The sequence below is a fragment of the Syngnathus scovelli genome, chromosome 8 (genome assembly GCF_024217435.2).
Source record: "Syngnathus scovelli strain Florida chromosome 8, RoL_Ssco_1.2, whole genome shotgun sequence".
Classification (NCBI taxonomy): domain Eukaryota; kingdom Metazoa; phylum Chordata; class Actinopteri; order Syngnathiformes; family Syngnathidae; genus Syngnathus; species Syngnathus scovelli.
Window position 1 is genome coordinate 13,668,974 of NC_090854.1, and position 24,237 is coordinate 13,693,210.

General features: G+C 42.7%; 6 protein-coding genes across 8 annotated transcripts in view; 4 read left to right on the forward strand and 2 right to left on the reverse strand.

Annotated features, from left to right (window-relative positions):
* Positions 1 to 2,091: 2,091 nt before the first annotated feature.
* LOC125973235 (alpha-tectorin) lies at positions 2,092 to 9,525 on the reverse strand. Its single transcript, XM_068651727.1, has 20 exons — positions 9,372 to 9,525; positions 7,339 to 7,515; positions 6,830 to 6,897; positions 6,574 to 6,671; positions 6,216 to 6,443; positions 6,044 to 6,127; positions 5,782 to 5,887; positions 5,594 to 5,723; positions 5,269 to 5,512; positions 4,855 to 5,011; positions 4,438 to 4,525; positions 4,310 to 4,366; positions 3,978 to 4,180; positions 3,628 to 3,762; positions 3,365 to 3,552; positions 3,123 to 3,271; positions 2,791 to 3,036; positions 2,550 to 2,712; positions 2,381 to 2,473; positions 2,092 to 2,166 (listed from the first exon to the last, which is right to left on the reverse strand). Exons 3-19 carry the CDS (start codon positions 6,864 to 6,866, stop codon positions 2,384 to 2,386), a joined length of 2,403 nt encoding a protein of 800 aa, XP_068507828.1. The 5' UTR covers positions 6,867 to 6,897; positions 7,339 to 7,515; positions 9,372 to 9,525; the 3' UTR covers positions 2,092 to 2,166; positions 2,381 to 2,383.
* LOC125973239 (trace amine-associated receptor 4-like) lies at positions 9,387 to 10,669 on the forward strand. The gene is made up of 2 exons (XM_049727140.2): positions 9,387 to 9,562; positions 9,649 to 10,669. The coding sequence occupies exons 1-2, from the start codon at positions 9,387 to 9,389 to the stop codon at positions 10,454 to 10,456; spliced, it is 984 nt and encodes a 327-aa protein (XP_049583097.1). The 3' UTR covers positions 10,457 to 10,669.
* A 629-nt stretch (positions 10,670 to 11,298) lies between these two features.
* Positions 11,299 to 12,895, forward strand: LOC125973238 (trace amine-associated receptor 8a-like). The gene is made up of 2 exons (XM_049727139.2): positions 11,299 to 11,493; positions 11,580 to 12,895. Exons 1-2 carry the CDS (start codon positions 11,318 to 11,320, stop codon positions 12,385 to 12,387), a joined length of 984 nt encoding a protein of 327 aa, XP_049583096.1. The 5' UTR covers positions 11,299 to 11,317; the 3' UTR covers positions 12,388 to 12,895.
* A 503-nt stretch (positions 12,896 to 13,398) lies between these two features.
* On the forward strand, positions 13,399 to 14,745 carry LOC125973237 (trace amine-associated receptor 4-like). Its single transcript, XM_049727137.1, has 2 exons — positions 13,399 to 13,574; positions 13,661 to 14,745. Exons 1-2 carry the CDS (start codon positions 13,399 to 13,401, stop codon positions 14,466 to 14,468), a joined length of 984 nt encoding a protein of 327 aa, XP_049583094.1. The 3' UTR covers positions 14,469 to 14,745.
* A 1,353-nt stretch (positions 14,746 to 16,098) lies between these two features.
* On the forward strand, positions 16,099 to 19,514 carry LOC125973236 (acetylcholinesterase collagenic tail peptide-like). Its single transcript, XM_049727136.1, has 15 exons — positions 16,099 to 16,192; positions 16,376 to 16,452; positions 16,543 to 16,640; positions 16,884 to 16,925; positions 17,173 to 17,199; positions 17,373 to 17,444; positions 17,523 to 17,588; positions 17,722 to 17,748; positions 17,858 to 17,902; positions 18,047 to 18,082; positions 18,302 to 18,382; positions 18,457 to 18,553; positions 18,613 to 18,722; positions 18,930 to 19,049; positions 19,289 to 19,514. Exons 1-15 carry the CDS (start codon positions 16,104 to 16,106, stop codon positions 19,316 to 19,318), a joined length of 1,017 nt encoding a protein of 338 aa, XP_049583093.1. The 5' UTR covers positions 16,099 to 16,103; the 3' UTR covers positions 19,319 to 19,514.
* Positions 19,515 to 19,820: 306 nt separating this feature from the next.
* raph1a (Ras association (RalGDS/AF-6) and pleckstrin homology domains 1a) overlaps positions 19,821 to 24,237 on the reverse strand; it is a 31,066-nt gene continuing 26,649 nt past the window's right edge. For all 3 annotated transcript variants that reach the window (XM_049727133.2, XM_049727134.2, XM_049727132.2), the window contains 3 exons: positions 24,008 to 24,128; positions 23,776 to 23,903; positions 19,821 to 23,323 (listed from right to left, as the gene is read on the reverse strand). In XM_049727133.2, the coding sequence (XP_049583090.1) occupies positions 21,065 to 23,323; positions 23,776 to 23,903; positions 24,008 to 24,128 (2,508 nt within the window). In that variant the 3' untranslated portion in view covers positions 19,821 to 21,064. The remainder of the gene's footprint in view (positions 23,324 to 23,775; positions 23,904 to 24,007; positions 24,129 to 24,237) is intronic.

Genomic DNA, 24,237 nt, shown 5'->3' on the forward strand with positions numbered 1-24,237 from the left:
ATCAAAATTATAGTTAATATTTTAATTTTATACATTCTAAGTAGAGTTTTAAAATATATAATCATTACATTGTGGTAAATTACAAAAATTATTAAAGATTATAATTCATATTTTAATTTCATCATTTACAACTCACCTCACATTGGACAGATGATCCAGGTTGGCGGCGTCCAAAACGGGAGAAAATAATCCGCGCAAATGTTTGTTGCGTAACGGAACGAGCGGGCGGGCGCCATCTTTGAATGGATTTGGTCCGATTTGGACATCACCTAACATACGTTGCATTCACCAGCATTTTGCATGACACGGAAATGGCACACGGATAATATAAAATCATAAAAAAATGGTTTAGTTGACTAGAGTCAAACTAACATTTCCTATAGTCAGACAAACACGCGCTTATCGGCGGCGTCATTTACGAACCTTCTACAGACAGACGAATGAAAAAATGCTGGCCAGCATTAAAAAAAGACAACCACGAAAGACATTTAAAATGCCACCAAAATGCGCAACGATGCGACGCAAAGTGGATTGTGGCGTGCCGTGCCGAAACCTCAAGCACTCCCTAGACAGCGAAAATCCTGCAAGAAATAATAAATGGCATCGTAAGAAACTGCAAACATTTGCTCACGGGTTAAATGGCCGGCAGCCTACAATTTACCTCCAGGCCCACCGTCGAGGTGGACGTGACGTGGCCGAGTCACGAGAGTACGACGATCCTGCGACAAACTAACTAACTAACTAACTAACTAAATAAATAAATAAATAAATAAATAAATAAAGGCTTGTGAGAAAAGGCAACAAAGCGTGCCAATCGTGCAACAAACACTGCGTCCGTCGGGAAAAACGGCAGGAGACGACAAACATTTGCTAGCATGCTCGCTTACCTGAGAAACCGTCCGCCGCCGCCGCCACGCGCTCGGTGGCACCTGCATATGATAACTCCCCTTGAGCGAGCACACCTGTCTTCAATTGACCTAAAGCCCTGACGTCACAGCCGTCGATTCAAATCTTCTTCTCCTGATCGTCCAACGGCGCTCCGCACACTGACGCCGCTAGGTGGTCGCCTGTCATGGTGACTACTGTGACGAGAGTGAACGAATCTCGTTCACTGAAAAGAGTTGTTCTCTCGAACGAATCGTTCACTCATTCTTTGAACGATTCGTTTGAACGAATCTGTTGAGTGAACTGATTCTAAGGATTCAGTTCACTTAAAAGAACTGGAATGCACATCACTAAAACCCACGGTGGGATTCTAGTTAAAGACATTTTTGGATTAAAAAAAAACAAACCAAAAAATCCTTTGTAGGGTGGCTCATAACGGTGTAAAAAGTTAAAATGAATTTAATTTTGAAAAAAAAAAAAGTCAACAACTACTTCCCAGAATTCATTTGTTGCTGGCATTGTTTGGAACATGACCACAATAATTGAGGGAACACTGTACATTGTTTGCGTGGGTGGAAGAATAGAACCAAAAAAATTATTTAATCAGAATGTAGTCATGATGAGCTTATTTGTGCTTGTGCGTCGACGTAGACTCAACAAGAAGTTGTTGTATCGTGTACTTGTGCACAAACTTTTTTATTACACTTAAAGCAATAACGAGCATTTGTGTTTTTGTTTCATCATATTTAGGTGTGAAACTGTCACACAAACACACACACACGCACACACACGCGCATGCAACACAATGCCCCTTAATTACATGGGTTCTGCAATTAAAGGTGTGAAACAAACATGTCATGATGCAAGCATTGCACAGACAAACAAGTCAACGTTAGCACAACACATGTTCCTAATGACTCCCCAGTCAAACACCTAAATGACACATTTAACTTGAAACCAACAGTAACCGCAATTTACTGCTAATTAGAAAAACAAAAGTGAAAATTTCTTACATTTGTCATCGAACATTGTGCGTCATTGAAGAACAGTAAAACAAATTTAAATTGACACATTTACTGCTGCAATTACTATCAACCAGCATTTTACTGCAAATAGTGAAAATTGAATAATGACATTTATAATTTTGTATTTATAAATTTGTAGCAGTTGCGTAACCTTAGTTGGAAATCACCAGGTAGTCCAGCATTGGATAGAAAATGCACATGGCAAATTTATTAAGAAAGCAAGGATGACCGCTAAATCGATGGCCTTGTGCAGTTCCTGTGGTGCAAAGACAACAAAACATGTCAAAGCACAAACAAATACAATTATAAAGAATAATTTCATGGCAAAAGAGCAACAAATTGAAGTGAGAGATAGTGTCAATGATGCCATAACAGCTTGATACTGTACCAATTGTGGGAGTATTAGCTTTAGCAATAGCATTTAGCAGAATTACTTGAGGCCACCCAGAGATGTGGTGAAAGTCACTCACCTCTTAAGTCCAGGCCATAGTGATGATAGAAGGACCTCCATCATCAACAGTGGTAGGCACAGATCGCCGTCTTCTCCCAGCATTGTTGCAGTTCTGAAAAAAAAAGCGTTTAAATCAGTGGCTGAATTCCATGGCTTGGTATTATTAATGGGTCCAAACTCAAAATTACCGGACTGCAAGAGTCTCCCTGTTGGACACACAGCTCTACTTTGCAATGAAGAAACATTTCATTGTTGTTGTCGGAGAACTTGAACGTGTTGAAGGAGAAGTAGTTTGACGTTCCTTCTCCGTTGCCTTCTATCTTGATTGTCCCATCTGCAGGGTTGGGACATCTGGTCGAAAACAGCATCACAGACATGACGTGGACAGCTAAGGGTGACATCTTTCATGATCTTCTGAGCGAGACTGACCCTGCACTGATGAGGTCATATCGAAGGCTTCCGTTTGAAGCTGACTGATTGGTGGCCCAGCAGGACTCTGTCACCAGCAAAATAGAACTCCCATCCAGTCCATATGCCTTGATCTCCACCCAGATTTTCTGATTTAGCTGGACGCTAGTGCTTAATTCTATGAGTTGTGTTCTGCCAGGGTCAGTGTATGCTGCCATAGTCAACGTGTAATTCCACTCTCCTGACGTGAATTCTTTAATCACGGGGCTGCCAAGCAAAAGCAACAAAAATTGGGTAGCTGTTTCATCAACTGTGACTCATTTTAGTTAGCAGAACTGCAACAGGACACCAACCTGTCTATCATTTTGATGGCCATGCCCTCGAGGTTTGGTTGATCAAAATGGCAGGAGAAATCCATAAGCATTTTGTTGGAACGGGTCACCACAGTGGAAATGTTAGGCGTCGCAATGATGTTTTGGTAGCTTATTTTGGTGGTGTTTGCCTAGAGAGTCACAAAAAGTATGAACAGATTCTATTTGTGCCTATACAACCAATCAAACAGCAGTATCTGTTTTCCACAGTGGTGGGTACACACCGTGATGATTGCACCGCAAGTGCTGTCCCGGTTGAAGCTGAATTTCACCATGTGGGTTTCATTATCTATGTCACCTTTGCACTGTTCATCATGAAGGTGCAGCGTTGTATAGTCGATGCCTTTCTCTGCCAGAAGGCAACAGAACATGTTGATCGATGCAGACGAATGGCTGCAAACCATCGGCTCACCTGAACACAAAATTGGCAATAGTTACTCAACCGTGACTCCTAGATTTAAATTGTCATGCGTCGTCGTCAAAATACCAAACTCATCCATTGATTTGTATTTGGAGGCAAAAATGGCCCGACATTGACAGTGGGTTTCTCCGTCAAAGCCTTGACCGCAGAACTCGTGGTCGCTGCAGTACATGTCTTGGCAGAGAGCCTGAGGACTAGCATCTGAATACGGAAACATCAATAGTTTTATCAATAATCCATAATCCCAATAATCTCTACAGCAGTTTAAAATGAAGAGTACTGCTATCACCAAGTTGATCGGGTTCTTTTTAAAGATATAGCATTAATTAAAAGTATTAAATTCATCTGATCAGTATTGGACTGGCAAGAAATCTGTATGATCTTAGCTCTCCTGCTATGAGAAAATCTGTCCTTACCGCATTGAGCAATCAACCTCCAGCTGTCAATGCTGACATTGCCTTGGGTGTGGCAGGCTCGGACGTAGGCCTCCACCAAATGGCACTTGAGACCGTCTACTGCAGGATATTTGCTCAAATTGTCAACACAGGCTGATACAAAGGGCTCTGGGTCGATGTGCATGCGGCACTGGGTGAAGGGATCTTGCCACAAGATATGACACCTGTTGGATGAAGACACGGAAGCATTAACTACCGATTTAGTTAAAAGGGATCTTGGATGTCTATCGCCGTGAATGGCAGTGCATTAGTTAAACTGAGAACTAATGGTTTATTCAAGAATACATGTTTACCATTCAGTTGAAGCTGTGGAATTGATCATATCGGTTTCTTCATGTTGCATCTCACACCTGTATGGGTATTAAATACCAAATATTGAGCAAAAATTATAGAATGGCAGCTCAGGCGGTTGTGGACATACTCTGTGATGCTGTGTTCAGCAACTCTCTGTTGGTTAAAATCCAAAGAGGAATTGCCACATAGACCATGCACAACAGCGCCATCTTCACCTGTTCACGTGGAGGGTAGAATGTTAGTTAGGTATGATGGGTCTTTCAAACAGCATCTTTTGGGGGAAGAAAATACTGTCTTATATGACTGTTCATCATGTTTTTATGTCACTGAATTACCGTATTGGCCCGAATATAAGACGAGGTGTTTTTCATTGAAATAAAACTGAAAAATGAAGGGTCGTCTTACATTCGGGGTCTAGTCAAAGGCTTTTTTCAAACTTGAGTATTGAAAAAGAGGGTGTCGTCTTATAATCGGGGTCGTCTTATATTCAGGCCAATACGGTAATATAATTTCCCAAAGAGCAAAATAATGTTTCAGTTCATACCCATCAAGTGGATCTGTGCTGTGGTGCCGTCAAAGAAGACAGAAAGTGTATAGTTAGAGCCTAAAATTTGGGCAGTCACTCCGCTCTGGCCCTTGGAGAGTTCCACGCCGTGGACAACCTTTGCTGTAGTTGAGACTTCACTCAGCTCGCCGTTGATCTTCAAACCATCAGAAGATCACAAATTTAAATGAAGAAATCCAACATAACCCAAATGATATTGGTTGACTGACAACAAACGCTTTGTGGATTCGTGTCATCTAGGTGGGTCAATAGTTTGCTTCTCTCTCGTGCATGTTTCCTTTGTGTTTTGCATTAACCATGACGTCACACTAATAAATAACTCAGAACAAAAATGCTAGCTTTTTACAGTGTCATACAAATCATCACATTTCTGACACTTTAATGTCAACTCACCTTGACTCTGCTACCTTGCAACAGCATAATGTTAACATCTTGGCTGGACAGATGCAGGATCACATGATCCAAGAAGCTGACATCTTTAAGACGTCTTTCCCGGTAAACACCATGGATCCGGACGTCTTGGATAGCGTCCGACGTCATTAGATTGTATCCACAGCGGTCGGGGACGGTGTGAACACGGCCGACGAAATCGATGACGGTGGAACCGGTCAGAGTGCACATGGTGTTGAAGGCACAACTGGTGAAGTGGATACAGTGACAAACAATACCGTCATTAGGCGTCTGGAATATAAAGCAGCTGGCCACAACACTGATTTACCTGCCGTTGCCTTGGCAATGATACATAGGGGGACATTCACTGACAGCGGTGGCGACTCCGTTCACATCGCAGGTCACCGTTGAGCAAATGGATGGGTCGCTTACGGTGGTATTGGTCATGTAAACAAAACCTGCGGTATGGGAGGGTAAGATTTATACCATATCGTTGGATGTGTTTTAAGAGCTTACCTCTCATTCTGCATCCACTCATGTCCCTGATGACGCCCATGCTGGTTTCGTTGGTTGGAAAGACGTATTTTGAAACCCTGTTGCCATTCACCTGTATGTCTGCCACCTGTGACAAAAAAACAAAAATATCTATGGAGCAGACTATTTCAGGTTTTAACTAGAGCAAAGAAACATGAAGTAAAGTAGCTTTCTTTTAACTAACGTGGGTTTGTTTCTGCACTAAATGAATAACACTCATTTAGGCTATCATTTAAATACTTACAAGATCAACATTTGTGTATCCGGAATATGTCTTGATTGCCAAAATTGCTTGTTTTCCAAAGTTACCCAGTTCGACTTGTTGAATCTGTCAACATTGAATGTAAATTAAATACACATTAAAAAGTTAGTAATACATTGAGTTTTATAAGATAAACTAAAAAAAGGTGACCCACCTCAGAATTGTCAGTGTCTTTCAATGGTATAACATTGACACATTGCCCCCTATGTTTCAGACTTGGTAACATTTGATGAATGCCTGATCCGGTGGGGATTTCTTGCGTGAGTACAGACCAGTTGCCATTGTCCGCCGTTCCTCCCGATACAAGTATGCAGTCGTTCTGGTTGGCAGCTTCATATGTGCCGGTGAAGCAAAGTGCAAATTTGCTATTGTTGAATGCCACCTGACATTAGGGAACGAAAATTAGAAAAAGAGGCTGGCAGAACTCTTCAAGAAGCACAAGTTAGTGCTGCTTTAGCTTAGAAAATGCTTTGACATTTTATTTTATCAGTCAGTAACTTGGTGTCACTCACATGGACTTTTTCATACTTGTGCCCGTAGTACGTGATGGGACAGGTAGTGATGTTTATCTCACCAGAGTTGGTAAAAGTCTGGCTCATTGCAGCAGCACCTGAACAAAGGAACCATTTTATAATTATTAACATTATTATTATTAACATACATTAACATAGCATTTCACCACTTGACAACTTTAGTCTGCTTTTAAACTCATTGTGCAAGCGAATAAGTTGTTTGCACGCTTGTGTTTAAATTATATCACCATCTTACCCAAAGTGCCAAGCACTGCCAGGTACAACATGAACATTTTCCAGGTGCACTCACTCGCTCACAGGCAGCTGAAATAAGCAAAATGTATTAATTCGATCACACATTTAAGGTACAATAAATACACATTGTTCCTATCAGTGGCAAGACGAAAGATTTCCAGATTACCAGGGAATTAAAGTGGGAAAGAGCCATCATCTGTCAGGAGGCTTCACTCAAATCCTCCAAAATTAGTGTGATGAAATTCATGCATTTCAAATTTGATTTCTTGAACAGAGAAATTTGTATTTGTGGATGAGTTGAATCTCTGTGGTTTAATGTAAGGCTAAATTTATTTCTGACTTCTCATAAAAAGAGTTGTCACCAATTTGGTTGGAAAAAAAGAGGATGCGATTTGACATAAATTTATCCTATTTAAAAAAGTAGAACACAGAAAGTGCAACAAATCACTTCCTGATGCTACTCGTGTAAGTAAATGTATCATCAAAAATATCACCTTTGAGTCTTCCTACCTTCTCAGCTAAGTCTGTATGTTGCGCTTTGCTTGGCTTCCTCTTATCTCTGTGTTCAGGACACACTGGCTCTATGTCTTTTTGTTACAGACTTGCTTGGAAACTGCCTTGTGTCACTCAACATTCCATTGCAAAAGTATTGTTGTCGTCGTACGGTGGTGAAGTTGGTAATTATCTCTGAAGTGGAAGGTGAAAAAGTAATTATCTTTAGCAGTGCTTGTCACATGTTGTCTTTGTTATGCAACTTGCATAAATACTGTACGGTATGTAGTGACATGGAACGTTTCATTGCGTGACAGCCACTGTTGATTAAGTTACTGTCTTCTACTTCCAATTTAAAGGTATTTATTTAAATTAATTCTGCAACACTTTAAGGTGCTTTAACTAAAAGGGCAACAGAAATCTGTAAGAAATTTAGCTTTGGTCACACAGATATGAGATACAAGATATAAAGCCACAGAGCTACTAAATTTGTAGTCACTCACTAAAGCACCTCCCAATGCATAATCCATTACTTTCATCGAAGGCAAATAAAATAAAGCAATAATAATATCATATGTACAGTAGCTGTTTGCGTGGAATAGAGAATGCCTATAAGTATTGACTGCCCATTGAAATGTACCTGGGAAAAAAATAAACCAAAACAATTAAAAAAAAAAAACACTGTTAAACATAGTAAACACATTTTTCTGGAAAAATCTAGAGCTGCTAGAAAGGGCTACCAATGTCTTTTTTTTTTGTAAGTCTAAAGATGCGCCATGTGCCTCCTAGTTTTTGTAGCCGTGGGTTCTCTGAGAAAACATTGTCGGGGCGCTACAGACCTATTTTTTTTCTCTTCATGTATGGCGACTTTAAAATAATCAATTTTTTTCTAGGCCCTAATTTTGTGCACGTTTGGGTCCTCAGAAATACGAGTCAGTTCCTCAAAAATACAAGTCAAAAGGATTGCCCTGACGTCATTGTCCCCGATATAGTGATTTGTACGCTTCAGCTCTGCAACAGTCTTCAATTTCTCCGACATTGGCAAAGTTCATCCAGATCACAATCATAAAGTCTGTGTTTTGCTTAGTTGTTGTTTGTGAATAGCAGCTTGCCGAATGTTTCGAATGTTTCCAGACAAAAGAAAGCTCCCTTAAAGCCAAAGTCTTTAGGTTCTAATTTCAAGTGACACAAGTACAAAAGAACGAGAGAACATTTGACAGTTCAATTATGACTTGTACCTTCAGGGATGAGGTCCCACACAACAAAAGTTGACATGAACGTATTATATAACTTCACACGTGACAGAACTTATTTGTTGTTGGTGTCTCTGCTTAAAGGACCCCATCAGTGAAGCAAACATCGACACCTATTTTACTACCACGTCAACTGCATCGATAGTTGCAGAGCCAACATTTCAGGTTAGGTGGAGGTTAAGCAAGTCTGAGTGGCTAACCATGTATCTCCATATGATCATGGGTAGTAGCACAACAAATAGTCGGAAGTACCTCTGTTTTGGATCCTCCATGGTTACGAACAAAATACTAAACTCTGTGTCATTAAAAGAGCAGGCCGAGTCATGGGGCCGAGCTTCTTGCGTCCTCGTTCAGCCTTCACTTTTGCTTACATACTGCTGTCGGCCATCTTTGTGACCACCGTCACTCTGAACCAGCTGGTCATAATTTATATCTCTCACTGCAATAATGTTTCTCTCTCTTTAGGCAACTGCACACCCCAACAAGCCTGATACTGCTGTCTCGAGCCACCTCTGACCTTTTGGTGGGCTTTCTCATGTTTTTTAAGATGTTGTTTTTTGAAGGTGACTTGGGCTGCGCTGGATTCTATCCCCATGGTGAATGTTTTGAGTGAGCTAAGAGAATCCACTGAAAGATTGCATATGGTTAGTTGGGCAAGTCAAATTATGGGAGGATTGTTATGATGATGATGATGACGATGAGGAGGGGAAAGAGGTGTGGCTACTGTCAGATGTTCTGGACCTTAGGTATGAATATCGTCATGAAACAACGAGCTGACTGAGTTGTGGGGAAACTCACCTTCTGCACTCGCTGATGATGACAATGCAGGAGCAAGGCGAACTGTGCTTCCCGCTGCTCGCCAACACTTCTTGCAGGAGGACGCAGCGTGATCCCTCGACCGTCGCTCTTTCCTCCATCCTGCTGTCTGCCATCTCTCTGATCACCGTCACTCTGAACCTGCTGGTCATCATTTCCATCTCTCACTTCAAGTGATGCATTGTGCTTCTTTTCCACTTGCACTGTCATGCCTTATGTCCAAATACGGAAATTATAACAAGAATTTCTCTTTGTTTAGGCAACTACATACTCCCACAAACCTGTTGCTGCTTTCGCTGGCTACCTCGGATTTCTTGGTGGGCTTCCTGTTTTTGTTTCAGATTTTCCTTCTTGACGGTTGTTGGCTTTTTGGTGACCTGATGTGCATTGTGTATTATGTTCTGGACTACGCGATAACGTCTGCCTCAATAGGAAGCATGGTGCTCATATCGGTTGATCGCTACATAGCAATCTGTGACTCTCTGCATTATCCCATCAAAGTCACTCTAATGAGAGTTCAAATATGTCTTTTTCTGTGTTGGTCTGTTTCGATAATTTTCCACTGTCTCTGTTTTTGGGACTCTCTGCGGCAACCTGGCAGGTCCAACACTTGTGTAGGTGAGTGTGTGATTGTGGTCACCTACGCTGTAGGAATAACAGACCTCTTTATCTCCTTCATTGGCCCAATCACTGTCATTGTGATTCTGTACGTGAAAGTGTTTGCAGTGGCTGTGTCTCAGGTGCGCGCCATGCGCTCCCGCGTGGGGATGGTCACATTGCGCGGCAAAACTATCAAGAGTTCTGAGCTGAAAGCAGCCAGGACATTGGGCGTGGTTGTGGTGGTGTTTATTGTGTGCATCATGCCATATTTCTGCATCGCCATCTCAGGCCAAGATGTTATGCTCAATGCTTCATCTTCAGCTGTTATTATCTGCTTGTTCTACTTCAACTCCTGCCTGAACCCACTGATTTATGCTATTTTCTATCCATGGTTTAGAAAGTCCATGAAGCTCATTGTGACACTGCAAATTCTGAAGTCTGATTCCAGCCAAATGAATATAATGTAGACAAGCCAGCACGCTTTTCACCTTTCATGCTGTCTAGATCAATACATTCAATTGATTGTTTCAACTGTGGATGACTGTCATTTATCTTCTATTGATTTTGTTTGCAATCATAACTTCAAGCACTAAGATGTCCAGCACAGAGCACATTATTGATTTAAAAGGCCTTGAATGTTTTGTCTTTGAGAATTATTTTAGGGGCATTAATTCAATGTGGGGGGGAAAAAACATCATACAAAAAAGTGTCAAAGCACCATCACATTGTTTTTTTTGGGTCCAAAGAACTGCAAAAATAAAGGAATAAATAATGCAAATACTAATAAATATTTTGTCTGTTGTGTTTGTTTAGTTTCAATATTTAACAATGTCCTCATTTTCAACAGGTCAGTTTTGTGGAGCATTAGAAATGCATTAGCTTGGTGGGCGTAGTCAAATAAATTTTGTCCTATGTAAAATATGCAGCGTTGGGGCCCTGAAGAACGTCATTAACCAATGCCTGAAAAACAGCGGGCGCATTGGATAGGCCGAATGGAACCACCAGTTACTCATATTGTCTACTGTGATTTCATTGAGTCCGCGATAGTTGATGCAGGGGCACAGCGAGCCCTCCTTTTTTGACCTGTGCTGCGCTAGATTCTATCCCCATGGTGAATGTTTTGAGTGAGCTAAGAAAATCCACTGAAAGATTGGATATGGTTAGTTGGGCAAGTAAAATTATGGGAGGATTATTATGATGATGATGATGCCGATGAGGAGGGGAAAGAGGTGTGGCTACTGTCAGATGTTCTGGACCTTAGGTATGAATATCGTCATGAAACAACAAGCTGACTGAGTTGTGGGGCAACTCACCTTCTGCACTCGCTGATGATGACGATGCAGGAGCAAGGCGAACTGTGCTTCCCGCTGCTCGCCAACACTTCTTGCAGGAGGACGCAGCGTGATCCCTCGACCGCCGCTCTTTCCTCCATCCTGCTGTCTGCCATCTCTCTGATTATCTTCACTCTGAACCTGCTGGTCATTATTTCCATCTCTCACTTCAAGTGATGCATTGTGCTTCTTTTCTACTTGCACTATTATGCCTTATGCCCAAATTCAGAAATTTTAACGAGACTTTCTCTGTGTTTAGGCAACTGCATACTCCCACAAACCTGCTGCTGCTTTCGCTGGCTACCTCAGATTTCTTGGTGGGCTTCCTCTTGTTGTTTCAGATTTTCCTTCTGGACGGTTGTTGGTTTTTTGGTGACCTGATATGCATTGTGTATTATGTTTTGAATTACGTGATAATGTCTGTTTCAATAGGAAGCATGGTGCTCATATCAGTTGATCGCTACATAGCAATCTGTGACTCTCTGCATTATCCCATCAAAGTCACTCTAATAAGAGTTCAAATATGTCTTTTTCTGTGCTGGTCTTCTTCGTTAGTTTACAACTTTCTCTGTTTTTTTAATTCTCTGAAGCATCCTGGCAGGTCCAACACTTGTGTAGGTGAGTGTGTGATTGTGGTCACCTACGCTGTAGGAATAACAGACCTCTTTCTCTCCTTCATTGGCCCAATCACCGTCATTGTGGTTCTGTACATGAAAGTGTTTGTGGTGGCTGTGTCTCAGGTGCGCGCCATGCGCTCCCGCGTGGGGATGGTCACATTGCACGACACAATTATCAAGAGTTCTGAGCTGAAAGCAGCCAGGACGTTGGGCGTGGTTGTGGTGGTGTTTATTGTGTGCATCATGCCATATTTCTGCATCGCCATCTCGGGCCAAGATGTTATGCTCAATGCGTCATCTTCAGCCTTTATTATCTGCTTGGTCTTCTTCAACTCCTGCCTGAACCCTCTGATTTATGCTATTTTCTATCCCTGGTTTAGAAAGTCCATCAAGCTCATTGTGACACTGCAGATTCTGCAGTCTGATTCCAGTGAATTGAACATAATGTAGACAAGCCAGCATGCTTTTCACCTTTCATGCTGTCCAGATTAGTACATTCAATTGATTCTGTTTCAACTGTGGATGACTCTATTGTTTTAGTTATTTATCTTCTATTGATTTTGTTTGCAATGCAGACAATCATAATTTCAACCGCTAAGATGTCCAGCTCAGAACACATTCTTGAGTTAAAAGGCCTTGACTGTTTTGTCTTTGAGAATTATTTTAGGGGCATTCATTCAATGTGGGGGGGAAAAAAACATCATACAAAAGTGTCAAAGCACCATCACATTGTTTTTTTTTTGGGGTCCAAAGAACTGTAAACATAAATAAACCAATAATGCAAATACTGATAAATATTTTGTCTGTTGTATTTGTTTAGTTTCAATATTTAACAATGTCATCCTTTTCAACAGCATTGTGGAGCATTAGAAATACATTAGCTTGCTGTGCGTAGTGCGTAAAATAAATAAAGCAAATACTAATAAATGTTTTGTCTGTTGTATCTGTTTGGTTTCAGTTTTTAATATTGTCATCCTTTTTAACAGGTCAGTTTTGTGGAGCATTAGAAATGCATTAGCTTCCTGTGCAAATGCATTCTGTCCTACGTAAAATATACAGCGTCGGGGCCTTGAAGGATGTCATTCACCAATGCCCGAAAAACAGCGGGTGCATTGGTTAGGCCGAATGGAACACCCACTTACTCATATTGCCTAATGTGATTTCATTGGGTCCGCGATAGTTGATGCAGGGGCGCAGCGAGCCCTCCTTTTTTGACCTGTGCTGCGCTAGATTCTATCCCCATGGTGAATGTTTTGAGTGAGCTAAGAGAATCCACTGAAAGATTGCATATGATTAGTTGGGCAAGTAAAATTATGGGAGGATTATTATGATGATGATGATGCCAATGAGGAGGGGAAAGAGGTGTGGCTACTGTCAGATGTCATGGACCTTAGGTATGAATATCGTCATGAAACAACGAGCTGACTGAGTTGTGGGGCAACTCACCTTCTGCACTCGCTGATGATGACGATGCAGGAGCAAGGCGAACTGTGCTTCCCGCTGCTCGCCAACACTTCTTGCAGGAGGACGCAGCGTGATCCCTCGACCGTCGCTCTTTCCTCCATCCTGCTGTCTGCCATCTCGCTGATCACCGTCACTCTGAACCTGCTGGTCATTATTTCCATCTCTCACTTCAAGTGATGCATTGTGCTTCTTTTCCACTTGCACTATTATGCCTTATGCTCAAATCCAGAAATTTGAACGAGAATTTCTCTTTCTTTAGGCAACTGCATACTCCCACGAACCTGCTGCTGCTTTCGCTGGCTACCTCAGATTTCTTGGTGGGCTTCCTCTTGGTGTTTCAGATTTTCCTTCTGGACGGTTGTTGGTTGTTTGGTGATTTGATATGCAATGTGTATTATATTCTGAATTACGTGATAACGTCTGCCTCAATAGGAAGCATGGTGCTCATATCGGTTGATCGCTACATAGCAATCTGTGACTCTCTGCATTATCCCATCAAAGTCACTCTAATAAGAGTTCAAATATGTCTTTTTCTGTGCTGGTCTGCTTCGATAATTTTCCACTGTTTCTCTTTTCTGGACTCTCTGAAGCAACCTGGCAAGTTCAACACTTGTGTAGGTGAGTGTGTGCTTGTGGTCACCTACGCTGTAGGAATGACAGACCTCTTTATCTCCTTCATTGGCCCAATCACAGTCATTGTGGTTCTGTACATGAAAGTGTTTGTGGTGGCTGTGTCTCAGGTGCGCGCCATGCGCTCCCGCGTGGGGATGGTCACATTGCGTGACACAACTATCAAGAGTTCTGAGCTGAAAGCAGCCAGGACGTTGGGCGTTGTTGTGGTGGTGTTTATTGTGTGCATCATGCCATATTTCTCCATCGCCATTTCAGGCCAAGATGTTCTGCTCAATGTGTCATCTTCAGCCGCTATTATCTGCTTGGTCTTCTTCAACTCCTGCCTGAACCCACTGATTTATGCTATTTTCTATCCCTGGTTTAGAAAGGCCATCAAGCTCATTGTGACGCTGCAGATTCTGCAGTCTGATTCCAGCCAAATGAATATAATGTAGACAAGCCAGCACGCTTTTCACCTTTCATGCTGTCTAGATTAGTACATTCAATTGATTCTGTTTCAACTGTGGATGACTATTGTTTTAGTGATTTATCTTCTATTGATTTTGTTCGCAATGCAGACAATCATGAGTTCAACCGCTAAGATGTCCAGCTCAGAACACATTCTTGAGTTAAAAGGCCTTGACTGTTTTGTCTTTGAGAATTATTTTAGGGGCATTCATTCAATGTGGGGGGGAAAAACATCATACAAAAAAGTGTCAAAGCACCATCACATTGTTTTTTTTGGGGGGGTCCAAAGAACTGTAAAAATAAATAAATAGTTCAAATACAGATAAATATTTTGTCTGTTGTATTTGTTTAGTTTCAATATTTAACAAGGTCAGTTTCAATATTTAACAATATCATCCTTTTCAACAGGTCAGTTTTGTCAAGCACTAGAAATGCATTAGCTTGCTGGGAGTAGTCAAATGCATTTTGTCCTATACATACAGATATGATTTGTTTTTATATTTTAGTATACAGTACTATGAAATTACTACTCAGCATTATTTGTGCTGTTGCATTGGTTTCAATTTGTTTTACATACTGGCATCATATTTGCAGCATCTGTTTGGATGGGTATGTCAATAAAAGCAGTTGTTGATTGATTGATTGTTGATTGAACATATTTATAATTTTATTTGGGTGATTATTGCTGCGGTGATGGTTCCCACCATTAATCTCCGTATTTTATAACAAGTCTAAAAACATTCTCGAGACATTTCCACATGCAATCAACCAGTGGTGTTGCTACGATAAGTGAGACGCGTAATTTGTTCTCATCAAAGCCAGCCAATGATATTATAATTAGACTTTTGCAGGAAGGCAAATTCACAGACATGGCGGTGCAGACAGTAGTGACAGGTCACGCCATTGGTGTAGATCTTCTGCATTCTCTGTTGTACGGTGAGAAAAGTCTTCACCTGACATTAACCTGTACTTAAGCGACACTTGGAATGTTTCCATTCTCACATCGAGGATAGGACGCTGTTATGCTTAGCAGTCGGCGCTGATTAAAGGTTTTGTGTTTCCTATTGTTACCTTTGTACCTGGAACATCACTTCCAGGAGATAAGCATTTTTCTATATTTGGATCTTTGTGACAATCCGGAATGACTGCAATGACTTGTTCCAGCTGTTGTCAGAACATACAGTACCTTAAAAGAACTAAGACAGCTATCCATCAATTTTCTACAGCACGTGTCTTTAGGATCGTGGGTGCGCTCGAAACTATCCCAGCTAACTTTGGGCGAGAACTGGTTGGTCGCAAGCCATTTGCTTTGTATGTTTATTTGTGTGTGTACGTGTGTGTGTGTGTGCGTGTATATATATATATATATATATATATATATATATATATATATATATATAGTGTGTATATATAATTTTTTTTCCTCGTTCCTCACCTATTTAAAATGCTTAGTGTGGCACTTGAACTGAGTGAAGGCAATGAAGTGCGTTAAATACAGTGCAGAATGAGTCATAATATGGATGCTTTTAAAGAAACAAGCTGCTGCTTCATCCTCTTTGTCTCTGTTTTTTTTGTGTGTGTGTGTGTTTGGCCCAATGATCTGATTATGTCTGCAAAAACAGATGCCAGGTCCTATACTGCATTTCAGCACACTTCCAAGTCGAGGAGCATTGTGTAAAGGAGAGCTTCTAGAGCTGGACTGCAACGCAAGGTAAAGCTATCATAAAGTTTTTGGTTTGTTTTGATAACAATTGCATTGGAATTGACAAATAGACTTTCTAAATACACTCAGCAAACACTATTACACTAATTATTGAGAAGTTGTAATGCGGGTACAATTGCAGTCCAACATACTGAGAGGTTCTCCCAATATTTTGATTACCTGGTTCCTCAGGATGAAGATGTTACTTCCACTTCTTCTGAGATTGACCATCTTGCTCCTCCAGGCCGATCATCCAGTCTCCTCCAGCAGTAAGTACACATTTTACATCATGCATATAATATAAATTGATGAAATACCTCACAAAATGTCAATCTGGATTGTGGTGTCACTGTGTTCAGGGCTTTTGTCATTCCCAGTCAAGTCATGCGGTCTTTTCATTCTTCCTCCTCTTCCTCCTCCGCTCTTTCCTCCACTAAAGCAAAGAGCAGAATTGATGGTAGCTGTCACACTAAATGGTCATTTGATTAGGTACACATGCACATTCTAAATTGAGTCAGGAATAATGTAACAACTGCACTGCAAAATCTAACCACAGTATCAAACACATATCATTTTTGACAATCTCAATCAAAAATGGGCATTGTTATCGCTGTAAATGTTGAGTTAGTTGATTGTGCAAGTGTACCTAATATTTTGGACAGTGAGTTGTTTTTAAAAATAATTATGCTTGTTTGTTCAGGTTGATATAAAGGCACACATCACAGGGCCTAAAGGAGAGAAGGCAAGTCATTTTTTTCCATAATTACAATTAATTAAACAAACTAGACAATGAAAAATAATGCAAACATCAAATAGATTTTTTAAAGTGGTATTGTATATTGATTTATTATTTTACTATGATGATTTAGATTGTTATTATTGTAATTTGTCATTATTTGAAAATTTTATTATTTAGTCATTATTATATTGTACTCTTATATGCTTACATTTCAAGTATTATTAAGTATTCTTTGCGCTCCTATTTTAAGGGCTGTCGAGGAGCCAGGGGACCAAAGGTAGATGCACGCGCACACTAACAACAACATTGAAGAGTGTGATGGATGGTTATACCTGGTGCTTGGTTTGTTGCTGTTTATTTCAACCAGAAGACATCATATGAATAAATAAATAAATCCATCGAAGGAACTTTGTGGAAGGGAAGGCAAACAGTGTGTTATGTTTGTTTTAGGGTCAAGCGGGTGTTATGGGTGCAGAGGGAGCAGCAGGAAAAAGAGGGTCGACGGGACCGAGTGGACCCCAGGTATCCTGCAATGTGACACTCAAACATTTCCATTTCCACAATATAATGTAGGAAACAAGCAGTGTTTCATTTTTGCAGGGAGAAAAGGGCTACAGAGGCTGGAGGGGCCTCAAGGGAGAAACCGGATCACCATGCATGATGATGGTAGGTTTTAATATAAAAGTCAGGGAGCACTTATTCATATTCGAGGGAACATGCAGTATTATGGAAAATTTAAATTAACAAAAGAAAAACACCTCTTTGCACCACCACTGGTTGACATTTCATAATTTTACAGGGAAGTAGAGGGCAAGCAGGATTACGGGTAAGCGCCCAGCTAAATGTCTCCGTTTGAGCATATGATGAAAATATTATTGACATTTATTTATTCCATATCAGGGGGTCAAAATATTATTAACATTTATTTATTTCAGGGGGATAAAGGCTTCAAAGGAGACACAGGACCCAGAGGAGCTCCTGTGAGTTATAATACTTATTTTGCTTCCTGACTTTAGTCAAACTACTTGCAGTGGACCTCTTCACACCTAACGACATTGAAGAACAATATCCTGCCGTCCATTATGTCTGCATGACTAATAAAATTGTGTCTCTCATCTACACAGGGTGATCCAGGCATTACAGGGAGGTGTGGTGAGAAGGTAGTAGCACGGATCCATTTCCAAACACAACGGACATTTATGACTAGAACGTGATTCGTTGGATCCATGATAACTTCAGATTGACCAATCGTTATGGTTTAATTTGCGTTTCTTAGTTCTTAGTTGTTCCACTGTTCTGAGTCCCGATGGTCTGCTACAACTTTTCTCTTTTTGTTTTTTTTTGGTGTTGTACGGAAAATTCAAACATTGTCATCCTAGGGCGATGGTGGCCTGTGGGGTGAGCCAGCATCTAACGGAATGCAGGGCTCCAGAGGAGAGCCTGGTGGCAGAGGAATCACGGTAGAACCAAATGAAATTTAAATCATTGTTTAACAAGAACTTTTTAAATAGGCTTTTGGTGGTGATCCATGCAGGGTTTGAAGGGACCAACTGGGCCTACTGGAAAGATGGGTTACCCTGGTTTGGTGGGATTGCCTGGTTTGCCTGGAGAGCCAGGACTTCCTGGACAAGGTGTGCCACAATCATATGTTGCCTTAGAGGAGACCTGATGAGCTTTGCTTGCCTTGCAGCATATGTTTTGGCAGGTCAGCAAGGGGAACCAGGAAGTCGAGGTCCTTCAGTCGCATGTAGCTGTACCAGGGATAGAACCCCGGAGCCATTAGCGGATCGAGTCCAGACGGTCTGTTCAGTCTTAAGCGGGCTACACGCGTACAGATTTGGAACATTTCAACCAATTTTTTGAGACACTGACAACAAAAAGATAGTGTGATGCGCTCTTGATAAGCAAGAGGACACCACTAGATGGCGGCAAAGCACAAATTTTGTCGAAATTCAACTCCGGAGATAGGTCTGTCTAGTTGCACCTTTTCTGATCTTGTCTTTGCAGATTTTCATAGCAGATGGTGACACAATGATGAGGAAGCTGCAAGGGGAGAATGTGATGGTTCTCCGGACCGACAAGCAGGCTCTCTACATCTACATCGAGGCTCAGTGGATCGATGTATTGGTAATTGCATTTTATGATCGTTATTATTGCTGTCCAACGAAAAGCATGTAGCTCTACATTTTTTTTTTTTTTTAAAGACATTCATAGTGTTCATGGGACAATATGTTTGAGTAAATGGTGGACTTCATCAAATGTGTTGGTTTTCCTGCTTTGTCATAGACAGATCCCATCCTGCCAATTGCAATTGATATCTTTTTAAATGGGTTTTCTCTTTCCGTGCTGCTGCTCTTCGGATCAAGAACCCAAAAAGTGAAAGCATCCCCGCTTGAGTCCCCTCAATACATATTTCCAACATGCTCACTCAAACACGCATGAACCTCATTCCAGCATTTTATCATACTTGAATAAACAATTCCTGTTAAGTACTGTAGCTTGTGATGATATGCAACCATGACAGTGATCTTATTTCATATGAACTTTATCATAAATCTTGTTTGGGCAATAAACTTTAGCAATGCAAGTACACCATGTATGTTGCCGTTTGTGACTATACCTAAGTATAAGTTAATATAATGAATAGGCTACTTTTTGTTTGTGAATTAAAATAATTTTCTTTCATTTTTAGACTTCTATAAATTGATGGCCCTTGTCCAATGAATATTATCTTTTAATTTGTTCAATGGCTGGCCCAATGCAGTTTGTCAAATTTTATATAATTTTTAGACTTTTATAAATTGATGGCCCTTGTCCAATGAAAATCATGATCTCTAAATTGTATTTGTTCAATGGCCTGATGCAGCTTGTCAAATAATTGCAGCAAAGTAGAGGCCATTAGGAAAAAAGTGTATTTTATTGCCAGATTAATCAATTATGCCACATATTGATTTGCTAAGGACTTCGGATGTATAGAGGTTTATGGTGAGCAGCCCTAATCTGACATGAGTAATCACATGGTTCTGGTTGGCTTCTTTGGCGTGCCACCCACTGCAATGTGACATTACACTGCATAGCTTCTTCATCTGCCAAGTATAGTCAACAAGCGTTTGGTCATATCGTCACCTTTGTAAAATAATGGCCTAAGACTTTTTTTTTTTTTTTTTTTAGAAAACACACAGAACGGAACAAAAAAAAAAAAAAAAGGTCCATTTATCGATATTCTTAAAAACTTCTGGGGTAGAACTCAATTATAAGTTGGAGTATGAAGCAGATTTTAGCAGAGGTGGCCAGCACCATTAGAAGTTTAAGGCAAAAAAAAAAAAAAAAAAAAAAAGGCAAAATATGACTTAGGCAATTATTTTAAGAGGGTGACAATGTGATATTAATTGTATAGAAATGATGAAATTACAATTTATCATTTGAACAGACAGTTTAAGCAAGGTGAAGAACACTTTGGACATGAAATGTAACTTTCTTTTAACAACTCTTCAAAACTTCAAATAATAATTATGTGGTAATAACATCTTTCCAGCATTAAATAATCTTATATAAAAACACACAAAAGGTTTGAACTGAAAAGGCCCTCCTCCCAGTCCACAACATACATTTACTATAAACACACCTCAATACACCGCCCTGCATCCTTCATCATTGCTGCGGCTCCATTTGGGGACCAGCGTTCATCAAAACTTCTCTGATGGTACGATTTTTTTCTATTTTTAATGCAAAGCTCAACAGATAGTGAAGAAAAGTTTGGAGGTTTACACATAAGGTATATACATAAACATACAGTACAGAGTACGGATATACTGTATTTGTGTATATACGGTATGCTTCTTGACTGAATAGCTTAAATGTATACTGGTAATGACAAAGACTAATAATTTGAATGATAATGTGTATAAGGTCAAGTCAGTCGCAGTCAGAACCTAATCTGCCTGCGGTTTGTGTTCATTGAGTTCCAGTCAGAAGTGACCCGCCTTCTTCCTTTTGCGTGGAATTTGATTGGACCAATGAAATCACTACTTTGGCTGGATATTGGTCTGACTGCATCTTGAGGATTTAGGAAGAGTCACACAACTCAAGACGGAAGATGATTCCACTGCAGGGAGATGATAAATAGTTCCAGTCTTTGTCCTCTACCATTCGCTGGTCAGTTTGGTGCTTTGGTCCCGTTTTGGTGGTGCGGGAGGTGGTCCTCGCCGCAGCGTTGCATAGCCTGAGATGTTGGTGCTGTGTTTGGCGGACTGGGAGTGCGCGTGATGTCGGGACAGCGTTTGCGTCTGCCCGCGGGCCGCCTGCTGCTGCTGCATGAGCTCGGGCGGCGGAGGTGGGAGGAGGGCCATGTCGTCCATGGTGGCCACGGGCTCCATCTTGGAGGATGGGATGAGGCCGGAGGAGGTGAGCGAGCCATGGCGTGAAACTGACTTCCTTTTCAGAGTGCGGTTAAGGTCCTCAAGGAAGTGAGTCTTAAGCGCCAGTGTGCTCGGTCCTGCGGATTTGGGTGAGGTGGGAGCAACGGGGGAGGAGGAATAGGAAGTCAGGGTGGGCGGTGGGGTCTGAGAGAGGGGCGGCGGAGAGTGCGCCAGTGATGTCGTTGTGTCGTACGGGCTTGTGTTGCTGGCCCGCCGATTTAGCGATGGTGCTGCCGCCACCGCCACCGCTCCCTTTTTCAGAGAACCTTGCTTCCACGATGACACCAGCGGCGGCTGCTGCTGCTTCTGAGGCTGGGGGTTGACCACGGCCACCTTCGGAGGTTGATGGAACTCAGACGGGTGGGGCGGAGGAGGAAAGAGCTCAGAGTCACTTGGCGGGGGCGGGAAGTAGTCGGGGGACGACTCTAGATGTTGCGATTGGGAGAGTGGTGGCGGGGGTGGAGGCGAAGGGAAGTCTGACGAGGACTGGTGGTGCTGGCTTGATTGGAGCCCCTGGAGCGCCAGCGGGAGGTTCGCCAAATTCAGCTTCCCCGGCTTGGGAAGCGGCGTCGGAAGGGCTGGGGAGTCCTTGCAGGGCGAGCCGGTCGCTGACGAGGAGCTAGAGGACGTCCCACCTTGTCCAAATTTGCTGAGCAGGCTCTCGACTTTCTTGGGCCTGTCGTCCGGTACCTCGCCCGAGTTGGAGCGCACGGAGGAGGCCCTCTGCGGGGTGGGCGGAGGCCCTCGCTTGGCAGAGCCGGTGGATGAAGTGGAGGGTGACTTTTTTATGGGGGAGCCCGTCTTTGAGGAAGGCGGAGGAGGGAATTCGGCAAGGGATCCGTCAGGAGGCGGTGGTGGGAACTCTGGGGACTGGGGAGCAACAGTACCGCCCGGCTGCCATTTTGGTTTCGCCTTGACTGCCGGGGGAGACTGAGGTGCACCCAACTTTGATCCTTCCATAGAGTTTGAAGAGGGAAGAGGCGAGGAAGCAGCATTGCCCGGGAACTGATTGACAATCTGCTTGACCAATGACGAGGTAGCCAGGGAGATAGAGGACATGGAAGAAGAAGGGGAAGGGGAGAGGACAAGGTTTTTGGACGAAAGGCTATGCTGCTTGGGGAGCGTGGGGGGAGGCTGATTGGGAGAGTGGCCAGTCGAAAAACTCTGCTGCTTCTTTACAGGTCCGTGGCTGCTGGCGAGCGGTGTGGGCGACACCGGGGAGAGTGCGAGCGGCAGGGAGGAGGGGCCTGCAGGTTTTCGCGCAGTTTGAGGAGGAAACCCACCAGTGAAGGTTTTTGGTGGTGCCGGAGGCGGGGCGTTGGGGGACAGGGGGCGCAGGTCTGCAGGGGGCGAGAGCTCGGCCAGAGGCGGAGAAGATTCCTCAGACATAGCTGGGGTAAAGTCGTAGACCATGTTGGGGAACTTCTGCGCCAGGAACTGCTGGAGGCCAGCGTTGGACAGTTGAGCACGGTGATTCAGTGTGGGATCTAGGGACGGAGGCAACTCAGTGTCTTCCAGGATCTCTGGTGGTGGAGGTGGTAGGTACGAAGGTTCGTGCAACTCATCCTCTGATGGTAAAGGTGTAGGAGCGGGTAGGCCAAATGTCAGCACGGCCCCGGCGGAGCCAAGAACCGGAGCTGCGGATGGAGGAGGCAGTGAGAGGGAGGGATGCGACAGGGAGGTGTCACCGTAAGTGGCTGGGAGAGTGTTGTAGCTGGGCAGGGGGGCCGCTCCGGCCAGCTGCGCTCTGGACTGCTTCTGGTTCTGTAGGTGAGCCAGCGTGCTGTACTTGACATAGGCTGCCGCAGAAGCCGCCTGATGGGAATCATTTTCGACCACAGACAGATCGTCTGGCGGAAGGATCCCGTCTGTGTAGCTGCTTCGAGAGGGCGGCGTCTGAGATTGGGGAAGCGGGAGGGGTTGGGAGGATACGGTGGGGATCTGCAAGGGAATGGGCCTACTGATGGCATCCATCCTCAGCATCTGGATGGAACAAAATAAAGGGCGAGACCAAAAAGACAGACAGGAAGGTGAGAAAGGAAAAGAGAGGTGTGTCAAAATATTAAAACAACCCTTATTTTGTAAGTCAAACAGCAAACAAGTGCAAAATATGACAACTGCAGGCAAAAGTTTGAGGTTCTGATATTAGCACGTGTCATCACAGCACAAGTTTCAAGCAGGTCCACCGGACTTGAAGGGTTACAAGTAGTGTATTAATATGTTTGTGAACTGCAAAACCAAAATATCATACAAGTGTATGTACACACTCAAACTTCCTGTCTAACCTCTGCTGCCTCCACCACCAGCACACAGTGGCACTGCCACAAGCCCTTTGACCTTTGACGGCTGGCAGAAAAGCAGAGGGCAAACGTGGGGTCCCACAAAGGACAAGGAAAGATGTCGGAAGAGTGTGTGTGATTTAGATGTAATCGCACCTCTCCTTGCGTTCCCCTCCTCCACGCATCAGAGAAGATGGAGCTGACAACACTCTGGGAGCGGCCGTGGCCTGATGTCATCTCTGACACACCACTGTCCGACTGGCTGGAGTGGGTGGACTGAGACTCTGACAGACGGACATGAAAAGATTTAATAAATGTTTTCTGGAAATAACCAGCATATCTATTTAAAGCCCCAAATTGATGCTGAACCCATGAAGACAAAAGTCACCTGGAAGACTGGAGGAGGAAGAGCCTGACTTCATGGAGGAAGAAGAGAGCGAAGACCAGTCATAGGCTGCCTCGGTCCTCCTCATGGCCTCCAGAAAGTTGATGTATAGCTGCTTGCCATACTGGAAGAACAAGATGACAACATTTCAAGACATGATGCTGTTGTTCTTTATTTGTTCTTATCAAAGCCCAAGGATGTCTGACAAAATGGGACAAAACATTCGGATGTTG